The sequence below is a fragment of the Ictalurus furcatus genome, chromosome 3 (genome assembly GCF_023375685.1).
Source record: "Ictalurus furcatus strain D&B chromosome 3, Billie_1.0, whole genome shotgun sequence".
NCBI classification, from domain to species: domain Eukaryota; kingdom Metazoa; phylum Chordata; class Actinopteri; order Siluriformes; family Ictaluridae; genus Ictalurus; species Ictalurus furcatus.
Window position 1 is genome coordinate 195,001 of NC_071257.1, and position 13,929 is coordinate 208,929.

Below are 13,929 nucleotides of genomic sequence, written 5' to 3' on the forward strand. Positions count from 1 at the left end.
TTGTTTGTGTGTGTGCATTTGTGTGTGTGTGTGTTTCACTGAAGTCTGGTTTCTTTACTGCACAAATAAAACCGCTTGAAAATAACGCTGCCCTGAAAGCAACCAAGAAAAAGACGAGTAGTCAATGACTTTTTTATTTTTCTTCTTTTTTTAAAAATTAGTCGTGCAAACCCCTAATGCACACCTAAACACATGCGCTCAAACACACACACACACACACACACACACACACACACAGTTATTCACACTGACCCAGTTATCTTCAGTTTTCTTTCTTTCTTGCATCTCTCTTTTTCTTGAACAGTAAAGTCTGGGGAGGCAGTTTTGCAGTTACACACACACACACACACACACACACATCTTACAAAACTGTGTGTTGCTTTGTTTGGTGTTTCCTGTTAACACTGATAATCAGCAAACTTTGTGTGTGTGAGAGAGCTTTGTTATCAGTAACAGTAATTTTAACAGCTCTGTAGTTTATGGAGCAGATGGGGGCCAATACTTTGTATAGTGCAACAGCTGGGCTATGGTCAATAATTGGGGTGTGTGTGTGTGTGTGTGTGTGTGTGTGTGTGCAGGTTGATCTGGAGCCTGAGGGGAAGGTGTACATACAGATCACGCTCAATGGAACATTTATTGACGGTAAGGACACAGACACTCACTCAGACAGACAGACAGACACTCACTCAGACAGACAGACAGACACTCACTCAGACAGACTGTCACTCACTCACTCAGACAGACAGACAGACAGACACTCACTCAGACAGACAGACAGACAGACACTCACTCAGACAGACTGTCACTCACTCACTCAGACGGACAGACAGACACAGACAGACGGACACTCACACAGACACTCACAGACAGACAAAGACAGAACTATAAAAGATTGCACATCTTTTATAGAGGAACTCTGAGAGGAACTATAGAGGAACCCTCTGTCTCTCGTTGTGTGTTTGTTTTTACAATATTTAATATTATATTTGATATATAATAATACACCATCACCATCTTTAACTCTGTGTGTTTGTGTGTGTGTTTTCTCACACAGTGAAGCAACAGACCCATTTAACATGCGAGCGCCCACACACACACACACACACACACACACACACACACACACACGCATGCATACGCAGACTCACACTTCCTCTAAACACTGTGGTTAACTCTGCTGGCCTGAACACTAATGAAACAGCAGCGTGGTCTCAATCTGTCGCCTTTTCTTCTCGCTCTCTCGCTCTCTCTCTCGCTATCTCTCACTCTCTCAACTCTCTCTGTCTGTCTGTCTGTCTTTTCACACGTTTTTTTTTCTCCTTACCCTTTATAAAACTTAGCTACCATTTTGTTACTGTGTTTTGTTGTAACTGCGATGGTTACACGCCTTTTGCAGCAGCTTAAACGAGGGTTTCACGATCAGAGTTCCACGTGGAACCCGTTTAGAATGCCGAGAACTCCTAAAGAACTTGATTTTCTTAGTATCAGACATTGTGTGTTGGGGAAGGGGTGTGGTCAGGTCAGAACTTTCTACGTGTCATAGACAAGCTCCGATATGTCAGATACCCCAACTTCAGGCACGAAAGAAATCCGACTGCACGGTGACGGGCAGGAGCAGAGAGAGAGAGAGAGAGAGAGAGAGAGAGAGAGAGACTCTCACACTTTCATCTTTCATCTGGTACTCTGTAACCGTGACTCACACTACACAATTACACACATTACACAGTGCTATTGATGCACGTGTGGAGAGGAGGCTAGTCCGTCTGGTCCGATCCCACAGAAGATCTACTGCAGTACACACTGCTGAAAAAGTTCATGCTGGTTCTGTTAGAGAGGAGTCAGAACATGCTGACCCCCTGTACACCACCGAAATCTCCTACAACGGGCACGAGAGCATCAGAACTGGACCATGGAGCGATGGAAGAAGGTGGCCTGGTCTGATGAATCAGGTTTTCTTTTACATCATGTGGAGGCCAGGGGTGTGTGTGTGTGTGTGTGTGTGTGTGCGTGTGTGTGTCGCTTACCTGGGGAGGAGACGGCACCAGGATGCACTATGGGAAGAAGGCGAGCCGGTGGAGGCAGTGTGACGCTCCGGGCGACGTTCTGCTGGGAAACCTCGGGTCCTGCGTTCATGTAGATGTTACTCTGACACGTAGCACCTACCTAAACACTGCTGCAGACCGAGTTCATGGTGACGGTGTTCACTAACATCAGTGACCTCTTTCAGCAGGATAACGCTCCCTGACACACTGCACACACTGTTCAGGAACGCTTTGAGGAACACCACGAAGAGTTCGAGGTGTCGACTCGGCCCCCGAGTTCCCCAGATCTCAGTCCGATCCAGCGTCTGTGGGACGTTCTGGACAAACGAGTCCGATCCACGGAGGCTCCACCTCACATCTTACAGAACTTAAAGGATCCGCTGCTGACGTCTTGGAGCCAGAAACCACGGCACACCTTCAGAGGTCTTGTGGAGTCCACGCCTCGACGCCTCGGAGCTGTTCTGGAGGCACAAGGGGAGGGGCATCTGTGCAGTATTAGGCAGGTGGTCTTAAACGGAGCTTAATAAATCAATAAAGAAAGCATTTTGTACACCGTTCTCCATATCACTTTTATTTCTGAAGCTCCACTCGCATTTCCTTCATTCAGTTTCACTCGTATTTACTCGAAAGATGACACAAGATGTGTTTCTCCCCGTGTTCTCAGAACATTCGGAGGTATTAAACTTTTCAGGAACTCCTGAAGAAGAATTACACAGTTCCTGGACGAGTTCCTGGTTTGTGGTAACAGACAGTTTTTGTAACACAAATTGTGCAACTGAGACAGCGGGTTCAGCTCGAAGCTGTGCTCTTCTCTCTCGGTTTACTTTCTTGTGTGAAGATCATGTTTTCAGTAATGCGGCTTTAGTTTTAGTTTTAGTTTCACTCTTCTACACTTTTATCTGCTGCTTTCTGTAAGTTCTCCAAAAATAAAGCATTGCGGAAAGTTGTGATGGTTTGATAGTCGTGTGATGGTCGTGTGATGGTTGTGTGATGGTTGTATGATGGTTGTGACGGTTGCGTGACGGTTGTGTGATGGTTGTGACGGTTGTGTGACGGTTGTGTGATGGTTGTGACGGTTGTGATAGTTATGTGATGGTTGTATGATGGTTGCGATGGTTGCGTGACAGTTGTGTGATGGTTGTGATACGGTTGCGTGACGGTTGTGATAGGGTTGTGATATGGTTGTGTGACGGTTGCGTGATGGTTGTGACGGTTGTGATATGGTTGTGTGACGGTTGTGTGATGGTTGTGTGATGGTTGTGCCGTGCAGCGATGTTTAGCGCCAGAAACAGTTTTTATGTAAATACTGGGTAAAAAGATTGGCCGTTTCGTTCAGTACAGCTCCACCCACTAGTTCCTGGACTGGAGAAAAATACTGGAGCTGGAATAGGAACGAACATCGGTCCTGGTATCTTTAGCGGAAAGGCACCTCAAGTTTCTGAAAAGGGTTCCTGTATTCCTGAAACTTTGTTTGTGTTGTGGAAAAAACTTGGAAAGTTCCTGAAAAGGTTCTCGTGGTGGAAAACCCATTTTGTTCGTCCCTAATAAAGGTTCTACGTGGAACCCTACAATAAAGTGTTACATATTAGACAGGGTTTCATGTAGAACCCATTTTAGGAAGCTAAGAACACTTAACTGTCCAAAGAACCATCGAGGAACCATTTTTCTCGTTCTTGAGCGCGCCTGTTGTTTCTTATTTCGCGTTTTCTTTGGTCATGGTCACACTTGTGTATTTTTCTAGACTGGTCAGTGTTTAAGCCCAGAGTTTGTTTGGTGAAGTGTGAAAGCAGGAACTGCACGGTCGAACCAGAAGGAATTCGTCTGTGTGAAGGCAAACTTGTGATTATAAGCCCCGCCCACAATTCCTCATGGGTGTGAACTTTGGTGTATTGAGACCGTGTGAAAACGACCTTTATCTCTCTATCACTTTCTCTCTGTTTTCACACCTTTTTTTCTGTTTTTCCATCATTCAGAAGACTGATCTCTCTCTCTCTCTCCCCCCCCCCCTCCCCTCTCTCTCCAGTTTCTGATGACCCCGCCCCTCCTCCCGTGTTTAAGGAGTTCAGTCGGAAGCGTCAGCGTGCAGTGAGGCGGAGAGTCCATCAGGTCAACGGGCACAAGTTCATGTCCACGTTCCTGAAGCAGCCCACGTTCTGTTTCCACTGCAAAGAGTTTATATGGTACAATGCACACTAATACACACTCGCACACACTCGCACACTAATACACACTCGCACACACTCGCACACTAATACACACTCGCACACACTCGCACACTAATACACACTCGCACACACTCGCACACTAATACACACTCGCACACACTCGCACACTAATACACACTCGCACACACTCGCACACTAATACACACTCGCACACTAATACACACTCGCACACACTCGCACACTAATACACACTCGCACATTAATACACACTCGCACACACTCGCACACGAATACACACTCGCACACGAATACACACTCGCACACGAATACACACTCGCACACTAATACACACTCGCACACTAATACACACTCGCACACACTCGCACACTAATACACACTCGCACACACTCATACAGTACACACTCATACAGACAGACACACACAATAATATACACTCATACACGCCAATACATTTACATTTATTCATTTAGCAGACGCTTTTATCCAAAACGACTTACAAATGAGGAAACACACACTCATACTCACCAATGCAATACACACTCCCACAATAATACACACTCACACACATGAATATACCCACACAGTAATCCGTTACTTAAAGTGTGATGGACTCTGTGCTCTTTCTGTGTGTTACAGGGGTGTTTTTGGAAAACAGGGGTACCAGTGTCAAGGTGAGAACATGCACACACACTCACACAGGCACACACTCACTATTGCAGTATATAAATAGTGTAACGTAAAGTTGTGGTTTGGTTTGATTGTGTGCGTGTTTTTATGGATCAGTGTGTACTTGCGTCGTCCATAAACGGTGCCATCAGCTTGTCGTCACAGTGTGTCCACGCATGAAGAAACCTGCCAAAGAACAGGTCTCTCTCTCTCTCTCACACACACACACACGCACACGCACACACACACACACACAAACTTTGTTTGCGCTTCTCATTTAATGAATGAATGAATTAGAACACTGCATTTGTAAAACATTCTAGGGCTTTATTTCTCTCTCTCCCCCTCTCTCTCCCTCTCCCTCTCTCCCCCTCTCCCCCCCTCTCTCTCTCTCCCTCTCTCCCCCACCTCTCTCTCTCCCGCTCTCTCCCGCTCTCTCCCGCTCTCTCCCTCTCTCTCTCCCTCTCCCTCTCTCTCTCTCCCCCCCCTCTCTCTCTCTCCAGACGGTGAATCAGGGTTTCAGCATTAATGTTCCCCACAGGTTCAATATACATAATTATAAGGTTCCTACGTTCTGTGATCACTGTGGATCTTTACTTTGGGGCCTCGTGAAGCAGGGACTGCACTGTAGCAGTGAGTGCACGCGCACACACACACACACACATCATGACATATTATTTGTATCATGTAATGTATATTCCCTACCCCTTTTTAAAGTTTTTGTGTGTGTGTGTGTGTGTGTGTGTGTTTGCAGTCTGTAAGATGAACGTTCATATCCGCTGTAAGGGAAACGTTGCTCCAAACTGTGGTGTGAATAACGTGGAGCTCGCCAACAAATTAGCGGAGATGGGACTTCAGCCAGGAGGGACTATAAAACGCAACAACACACTGGTACACACACACACACACACACACACACACACACACTTACTTTCTTATGCACACTTGTACATTGCCTATTGTTTTCACTGAAATCCTCTCCATCATGTGTGTGTGTGTGTGTGTGTGTGTGTGTGTGTGTGTGTGTGTGTGTGTGTGTGTGTGTGTTAGAACCCGTCTGCTGTAGAGTCCTCTCGCCGTGTCAGTGTGAAGAAAGGTGTCTCACCAGAAGAGAATAAAGGTCGAACGTTGCACATCGATGACTTTATTTTCCTCCAGGTTCTTGGCAAAGGCAGCTTTGGCAAGGTGAGTGTGTGTGTGTGTGAGAGAGAGTGTGAGAGAGAGTGTGAGAGAGAGTGTGAGAGAGAGTGTGAGAGAGAGTGTGAGAGAGAGTGTGTGAGAGAGTGTGTGCATGCCTTCTTTTGAAGCTCACTTTCTCATTATGCAGCATCTTGCCACACCTGTCTGCAGATGTAGTGAATCATCAAAAATACCACTTGTTTACACCAGGGAATTGATCAAAAGAGTCAGTGACTCAAACCAGGAATTGATTCAGTGAATTGGTGAATTAAATTAGTTATGTGGAGCCTGAAATCCATAATGTAATTCAGTTTAGTTGTTCACTCCAAAAAACTGATTCAGTGAATTGTAGTTGCTTAGAACAAGGAATCGATTCAGTGAATTGGTGAATCAAACTAGTTGTTTAGAACAAAGAATCGTTACAGTGACTTGGTGAATCGATTTATCTGTTTAGAACAAGGAGTCGATTCAGTGAATTGGTGAATCGATTTAGTTGTTCAGAACAAGCAATCGATACAGTGAATCAGTGAGGTAAACTTGTTAATCACACGAGAGTCAGCAAATTAAAATAGTTTTAGATGGTTTTAATAATGTTTCCATGTTGTCCTATATGTATTTTACAAAGAAGTTAGATAAAAGGGTTACCCTCTGTGCGTGCGTGCGCGTGTGTGTGTGCGCGTGTGCGTGTGCAGGTGATGCTGGCCCGCCTGAAAGACTCCGATCATGTATTCGCCGTGAAGATTTTGAAGAAGGATGTGATTCTGCAAGATGATGATGTCGAGTGCACACTGACGGAGAAACGAGTGCTGACGCTCGCACACTCACACCCCTACCTCACACACCTGTACTGCTGCTTCCAGAACCTGGTAAGAAACACACACACCAATGAAGCCGTAGTGTACCTGCAGTGCCAGAAGAGGGCGGTGAAACCGTAATAAAGATGCAGGTGTGTGTGTGTGTGTGTGTGTGTGTGTGAGAGAGACGTGCTTCATGTGTTCCTGTAATGCTGTAATGAGAAACACAATTTATGAACCTCATTTGTCATCTTTGCTCAGTTGTGTCAGACGGCATCAATCTTTTACTCGTGTCCGTGTGTTCCCCGTGTCTCAGGAGCGTCTGTTCTTCGTGATGGAGTTTGTGAACGGCGGTGATCTCATGTTTCACATTCAGAAGTCGAGGAAGTTTGAGGAGAACCGAGCTCGATTTTACGCAGCCGAGATCACCTGTGCACTCATCTTCCTGCACAGCAAAGGCATCGTATACAGGTTACACACACGCACGCACACACGCACGCACACACACACGCACGCACACACACACACAGGAAAAAATACATCTAAAAATAATCATTAAAAAATATATATATTTGTATGTATATAGCTATAATAATAATAATAACAATAATAATAATAATAATAATAATAATAATAATAATAACCTCAAACCTGTGTGTGTGTGTGTGTGTGTGTGTGTGTGTGTGCAGGGATCTGAAGCTGGATAACGTGCTGCTGGATCGGGATGGTCACTGTAAGCTGGCAGATTTTGGGATGTGTAAAGAGGGGATGTTTGAAGGAGCGGTTACCGGAACCTTCTGTGGAACTCCAGATTACATCGCTCCTGAGGTGGGCGTGGTCAACATTTATCAAACACTAATACATCATTTTATTATACTGTTCTTCACTGATCTGTCTCGTGTGTGTGTGTGTGTGTGTGTGTGTGTGTGTGTGTGTGTAGATCCTGCAGGAGATGCTGTACGGGCCGTCGGTTGATTGGTGGGCTCTGGGCGTGCTCCTTTACGAGATGCTCTCAGGCCACGCCCCCTTTGAGGCAGAAAATGAGGACGATTTGTTCGAGTGCATTCTGAATGAGGAGATTGTTTACGCCTCGTGGTTGAGCGCCGACGCCGTGGACATCCTTAAAGCTGTGAGACACACACACACACACACACACACACACACCCTAACACTGTTTACTCTTTGAAACTGTAACATTATTTATTTATTTATTTATTTATCTATTCTTTCTCAGTTTGTAATGTCTTCCATTGATCTCAGGTTTAAAATCTATATCAAATCATACATCTTTGATTTCATTTCCATTTTATGCGTCCAGCGTTTTTGACAGTACACACAGTCACGAAGCAGGAGTACAGAAATCCGTTTATAAATTTCACTTCTCACATGGATTCTGGCGCTGTGCTCACTTTAAAAAAAAAACAAAACAAAACAATTCTATACGGTTTAGTTTTCACCCGCCGTCTTTGTCGGTGCAGCTCAGTATCTCAATGTCACGGTCCGGTCAGCTGATCTTAAGCTTCTAAAATGATCATAATATGACATTCATTAATGTTGGAACATTTAGCTTCTTAAAATTGATGCAGGGTGCCAAAAGTTTCGCTTTTATACTTTGACGATTCGGATTCAGCCTTTTTAAGATCACACCCGCGAGTGAGGTACATTTTTACGCTCGATGCTCACAGACTGCTCGAGGTAGCAGCAGCAGCAGGAGGAGGAGGAGGAGGAGCCACAAGAGTCCAATACAGATGTTGTACAAAATGGCTGTCTTACAAACATCTGGGTGTAGTGCATAAACAAAACCAAATAAGCAACTGTCACACAGAGAGAGAGAAAGAGAGAGAGAGTGTGTGTGTGTGTGTGTGATTTAATTACCTCCGCTAAATGCCATCATCATTTGTCAAACCCCAGAATGTTAATTTGTTTTTAATGTTTTTGTTTTTTATAATCTGGCTGTTTGTCTGATCCCTAAAGCAATGACGTGCACACACACACACACACACACACACACACACACACACACACACACACACACACACACACACACACCTCAAAGTAAAGTTATTGGTCAGACACACACTGCATGCACGTAGAGTAGAGAGAGAGTCGGAATGAGAGTGTGTTCCCGCCCCTGGAGTTTTCCGTGTAATAATAATCCAGGACGCTCCGTGTCTTTTGTTTACGTCAGCATTTTTTTACATGCTGGAAGTTGCTGACTCCAGATCTCATGAACAAACACACACATTAGTGTGAAGAAAAACAACTCGCATTTCAAATGCGGCTTGAGTTGTGTTACGGTTCACCATGAGAACAAACTCGCATGCAAACAGTCATGAACACACAAATTAATTAAATAACGAGGTGGAACATGAAAGCATTTCATTTACTCATGTTGTGTACACACACACACACACACACACACACACACACACACACACACACACACAACATTTTAAAGACACAGTTATTTGTTTATAGTTAATTATTAAAAGTGTGGAGGTAGATTAAACATTCATTTCTAAATGAATTATTTGTGATAATTTAATAATCGTATCATTATGGCACAGCGTCTAAACTCAGCTTTGAAGCCCATCAGAGATCAATAAAAGCGTTAAGAACAAAAGTGATCATTATGTTTTTATGTTCAATTAGTTGATTTAATCTCCGAATCGAGAAATCCGTATCATGTACTGTAAATATCATTTGAAACACCAGCCACACCTAATAAACTGATACCGCATGGTCTGTATTTGCATACTTTATCCTTATTGGCTCTTGCATTTCATGACATCATAATAACACTTGCGCTTAAAATGAACTCGGATTCTTAAAAGATGTCGGGCAAACGAGAGGATTGATCATCATAAAGGTTATGGCGCGTGTTCTTAATGACGTGAATGCAGACGATGTTGAAGCAGAATCCAGCAGAAGCACTAATCCTTCACGTGTTTCCACAGAATAATCACGGCTTTGGTCACTTTAGCTACTGTGGCGTTGTGGTGGTCATAAAAATAACCTAATTTAATAATGAAGAAAATATTAATGATGACCACGTTTCCCATTGTTAGAGTTGTAATTGTCAGTAAGCGTGCACGGTAATCAGACACATCAGTACCATTTATTCAGTTCAGTTCTAGCTGATGTCTTGGACAGGAAGTGATGTCAGTGTGTCCCATCTGCAGTTCCTGATGAAGAACCCGACTCGTCGTTTGGGCTGCATGGCGGCGAACGGTGGAGAAAACGCCGTCACGGCGCACGTGTTCTTCAGCAGCATCGACTGGGACAAGCTGAAACGGCGAGAGATCGAGCCTCCGTTTAAACCCCAAATCGTGAGTCACAGTCGTGAGATGAATAATCCCACGCGCTTACGTTTATTCACAAGCGTAGTGTGTGTGTAGTTGTAGGAGCCGAGTAACAAAACGTGCTTCGTGTTAGTGTGGATTAAAGTGCAGTATGTCAGGTCAGAAATATACCACAGTGTGTGTGTGTGTGTGTGTGTGTGTGTGTGTGTGTGTGTGTGTGTGTGTTATGCCGTTATAGTAAAATAATCAACAAAGTTCTCCCCAAGTGTTCCTCTTACCCCACAGCAGCTTACCAAAAATGACCATGTTTTAAGTTTATTAAAGAACGACACATCATACTATTTTGTGAGAAGTTAGTTCCTGTTCTCGCGTACGTTACAGCGGCTATAAACCAGCGGTGGACCGAGAGAGGATTTTACCGAAAACTCCTACTGGATGAAAACATAACGTTCAGATTACAGTACTGCTGAACTTTATTACAGAAATAAACAGTACCATGAAAATGTACTGTACTTTTTAAAAAATGAAATAAATATATATTAAAGTAGATCAGATGTATACATCCGGACTGAACCAAAAGGTAGCGCTACAAATATCGGTCGACCTTTTATAAACCTATAAACACGCTTTCTCTCACCAGTGTGTGTGTGTGTCTCTCTCTCTCTCTCTCTCTCTCTCTCTCTCTCTCTCTCTCTCTCATTGTCATCATCAAAATGTTGTCTTTGAACAGAAAACTGGTGAGGACGTGAACAATTTCGACCCCGACTTCACGAGCGAAGACGCAGTTCTGACTCCCATCGAGGACGCCGTGATCCCGCAGATCAACCAGGACGAGTTCCAGGATTTCTCTTTCACCTCGGAGGAAATGCTGGAGTTCTGCACATAGTAAAGAACAGTCGAAGAAAAACAACGCGGCGTCGCAGGAGGAAGACGACGACGGCGTCCGGTCGGTCGAGTCGTGACGTCGTGCTAATAAATATTTATCTCAGCCGACACGAGCGTTTAAACTCGTGTCAGAATCGGCGAAAGCTAAGCTGAGACGTGGACGTGAGCTGTGAGCGTTTGGTTGGCTTTGCAAACGCTCCGATATTACTAACAATAACCTGGGACTCGCCAGAGACGAGATGTAATAGGAGCAAATTTGATATATTTAAAAAAATTCCAAACGTGAACTGCGACTGCTCCTGAACTTGCAGCAGGTCGGAACCTCGGCTTGGACACTTATTAGCAACCGTAGCTGATTTAATGCAGCGACCGTAGAAAATGAACGCATTAACGTCGTACGCAAAGGACGACGACGTCACGTTGCTTAAACCGTAGCGTTCTGTTCAACAAAAAACAAAGTATTCAAACCCTTAGCAAAGTTAGTGAAGACTTTGTCAGACTGTTGTTGTCACTGGAAGTGATTAGTCTTAAACGCATTTTATTGTAGCTAAAGTTAGCTTTTATTAGATGAGAGAAAATATGATGGAAAATGTCCTGATGATCAAATTCCAGTCATTTTTCAGCGCAGAAGAGAAAGAAAAAAAAGAAAAAGAACTCTGTCTCAGTATTGCATGTAAAGAAATCGTCGTCTGTTCGTCTGGTCTGAGATTTATAATACGCTGGGTCGGTGGGGGCGGAGCTAAAGTTACATTTGCAATGTGCTGAGCTACTAGCCATTTATTTATTTAAATTTTTATTCATTCATCATTAGTTGGATGTACAGCTTGGCAGGAAACAAATTTTAGTCACGCATTATAATTGTTTAGCTAATTTTAGCTAGTAATATTGGCTAGTTGTAATTAGGTAACATTAATTTTTAATTAGACTAGCCATGATTAGCTAAGTAATACTAGCTAGGTACTTATTTAGCATTAGCGCAGGTATCTGGCTAGCTTAGTTTAGCTAATCTCACTAAATTATTGTATTGTGTAGCTCAGCGGGACGTCGTTGTGAAGATGTGAATTTTAAGGCTGAAGGACTGTAACTTAAGCTCCGCCCTTGTCGAGCCAGCGATGGGCTTTGATCTTACTGCATATTCTCCTCAGCACGTGGATCCTCTGATCTTCAGAATGAAGTTTTGCCCTGAATGTCTTCAGCTCTTTATTAAAGCGTTAGCGACAAACTCTGCGTTTATTTGTGGTTAAAACTGTAGTCTGAATTCTATCGCAGGTTTAAGAACACTGGGTTATAAACAGCTGGGGCACTGTTGTTTTTATTTTTTATTTTTTTGTATTTTTACTGCTTATAAATCTTTTATTACGTCTGTTATTAATTCATTATTCAACGTCGGCCGGAGTGTGTTACGCTCTCGGCAGTGGCAGTGTTATTGAAAAGCCTCCAGCTTCTGTTATCGTTCTTTGGATGGTGATGAACGCCGTGACCCCGTGACCTTTCTTTTCGAAATCACAACTGCTCAGAGGCTTTAAAGGGGAGATCACTAAGAATATGGGGGTAAAAATGAGGATATGGTGGCTATTTTAGGCTTAGCATTGGGGTGTTTTGGGCATTGGAATGGCACGAGGGGGTGAAAGTGGGTAACGGGTATGAGAAGAGTCTCACTGGAAAAATGTACGTATTGATGAAAGCTTCAGAGGAGTAACGGCTATGAGAAGGGTTATAGACGGGGTTACAGGGGTGTCAGAGGAGCGAAGGGTAAAATTATGATTTAATTATCGAGGTATGGGGTAACATGGGGATCAGAGAAGAAGCAGAAGGCGTATTAGAGGGGTATATGAGGCAAACGGGGCATTGGAAGGATAATTGAGCCATTAGAGCGGTGTCAGAAAGGAGAAATGAAGAGACAGGGTGACCAGAAGGGGTATGTAGGGGTAATGGGGTATTTACGATGGAGGGGGTAAACTTTAAGGAGGTAGAACATGCATCACAAGGGTATCAGACGGATATAACGAGGTGATCGGTATCAGTGGGGTCGTAAAGGGGGTCGTACAGGTCTCTCACGGGTATCAGATGGTAAGTGAGAATCTGGAGGGGCATCAGATGGGTATCTTTAAAATGTTTCCTTCTCGCATTATTCATGTTATCGTGTGTGTATTTCTTAACGTGGTGTTGCTTTTGTTAAACCGAACCCACTCCGTTTTGTGTTTGTTCACGGTCACTGGAAGCACTTTGTGTGAAGTCAGACATTTTTCGTTTGTTTATTGTGTTTTTGTACCTGTTTTGTTTGTTGTGTTCGGGTCGCACATGCGCTCCTAAATAAAAGGATTCAAGAACCATTTTGTGGTGTTTTATGGGCCGCTTGACGGCGCGGCAAAAACAAAACGGACCTTTAAGTGACTCGAAACCGAAATCCATAGAGGAGGAAATGATCTCGCCGAAGCAAAGAGGAAATGCTGCCCGGTTTCCAGTGGATGACCAGAACAGTACAGAGTCTGAGTCGTTATTACTCTACCTTCTCACTAGCCGAGGGAACACGGCGACATGCGTTCGTTCGCCTTCTCTGTACGTGTGACGCTGAGCCGTGATTTCAGTGTCATTTGCGTGCAGGAAAGCATCAAAACCCAAACGAGTGGCTCGAGCGATTCCTCGGACCCATCCCGAAGCGCGCGTGGTCCGACGTTTCTTCAGTTCCCCGCTCACAACTTTACTGCAGTTAATTCCCGTGTACTGTTCGATGTGCGAGAGCTATCTGTACCGTAGGTACTATCGTTTCTCAGCGACGCGTTTGCTGCTAGCGTGAATGTGGGGTGTGTGTGAATATATTACTTATCATATTGTATAAAAAGTTCTTCCGGGCGGGTAATGAGAAATATCTAAA

General features: G+C 44.0%; 1 protein-coding gene across 1 annotated transcript in view; it reads left to right on the forward strand.

Annotated features, from left to right (window-relative positions):
* Window positions 1–13,384, forward strand: part of prkcha (protein kinase C, eta, a) — an 18,937-nt gene extending 5,553 nt beyond the window's left edge. The window contains exons 2-14 of the mRNA XM_053620206.1: window positions 579–642; window positions 4,066–4,222; window positions 4,865–4,899; window positions 5,012–5,094; window positions 5,398–5,527; window positions 5,649–5,785; window positions 5,945–6,079; window positions 6,766–6,939; window positions 7,184–7,338; window positions 7,557–7,695; window positions 7,808–7,996; window positions 10,050–10,196; window positions 10,900–13,384. Coding sequence (XP_053476181.1) covers window positions 579–642; window positions 4,066–4,222; window positions 4,865–4,899; window positions 5,012–5,094; window positions 5,398–5,527; window positions 5,649–5,785; window positions 5,945–6,079; window positions 6,766–6,939; window positions 7,184–7,338; window positions 7,557–7,695; window positions 7,808–7,996; window positions 10,050–10,196; window positions 10,900–11,055 — 1,701 coding nt within the window. The 3' untranslated portion in view covers window positions 11,056–13,384. The remainder of the gene's footprint in view (window positions 1–578; window positions 643–4,065; window positions 4,223–4,864; window positions 4,900–5,011; window positions 5,095–5,397; window positions 5,528–5,648; window positions 5,786–5,944; window positions 6,080–6,765; window positions 6,940–7,183; window positions 7,339–7,556; window positions 7,696–7,807; window positions 7,997–10,049; window positions 10,197–10,899) is intronic.
* The last annotated feature ends 545 nt before the right edge of the window (window positions 13,385–13,929 follow it).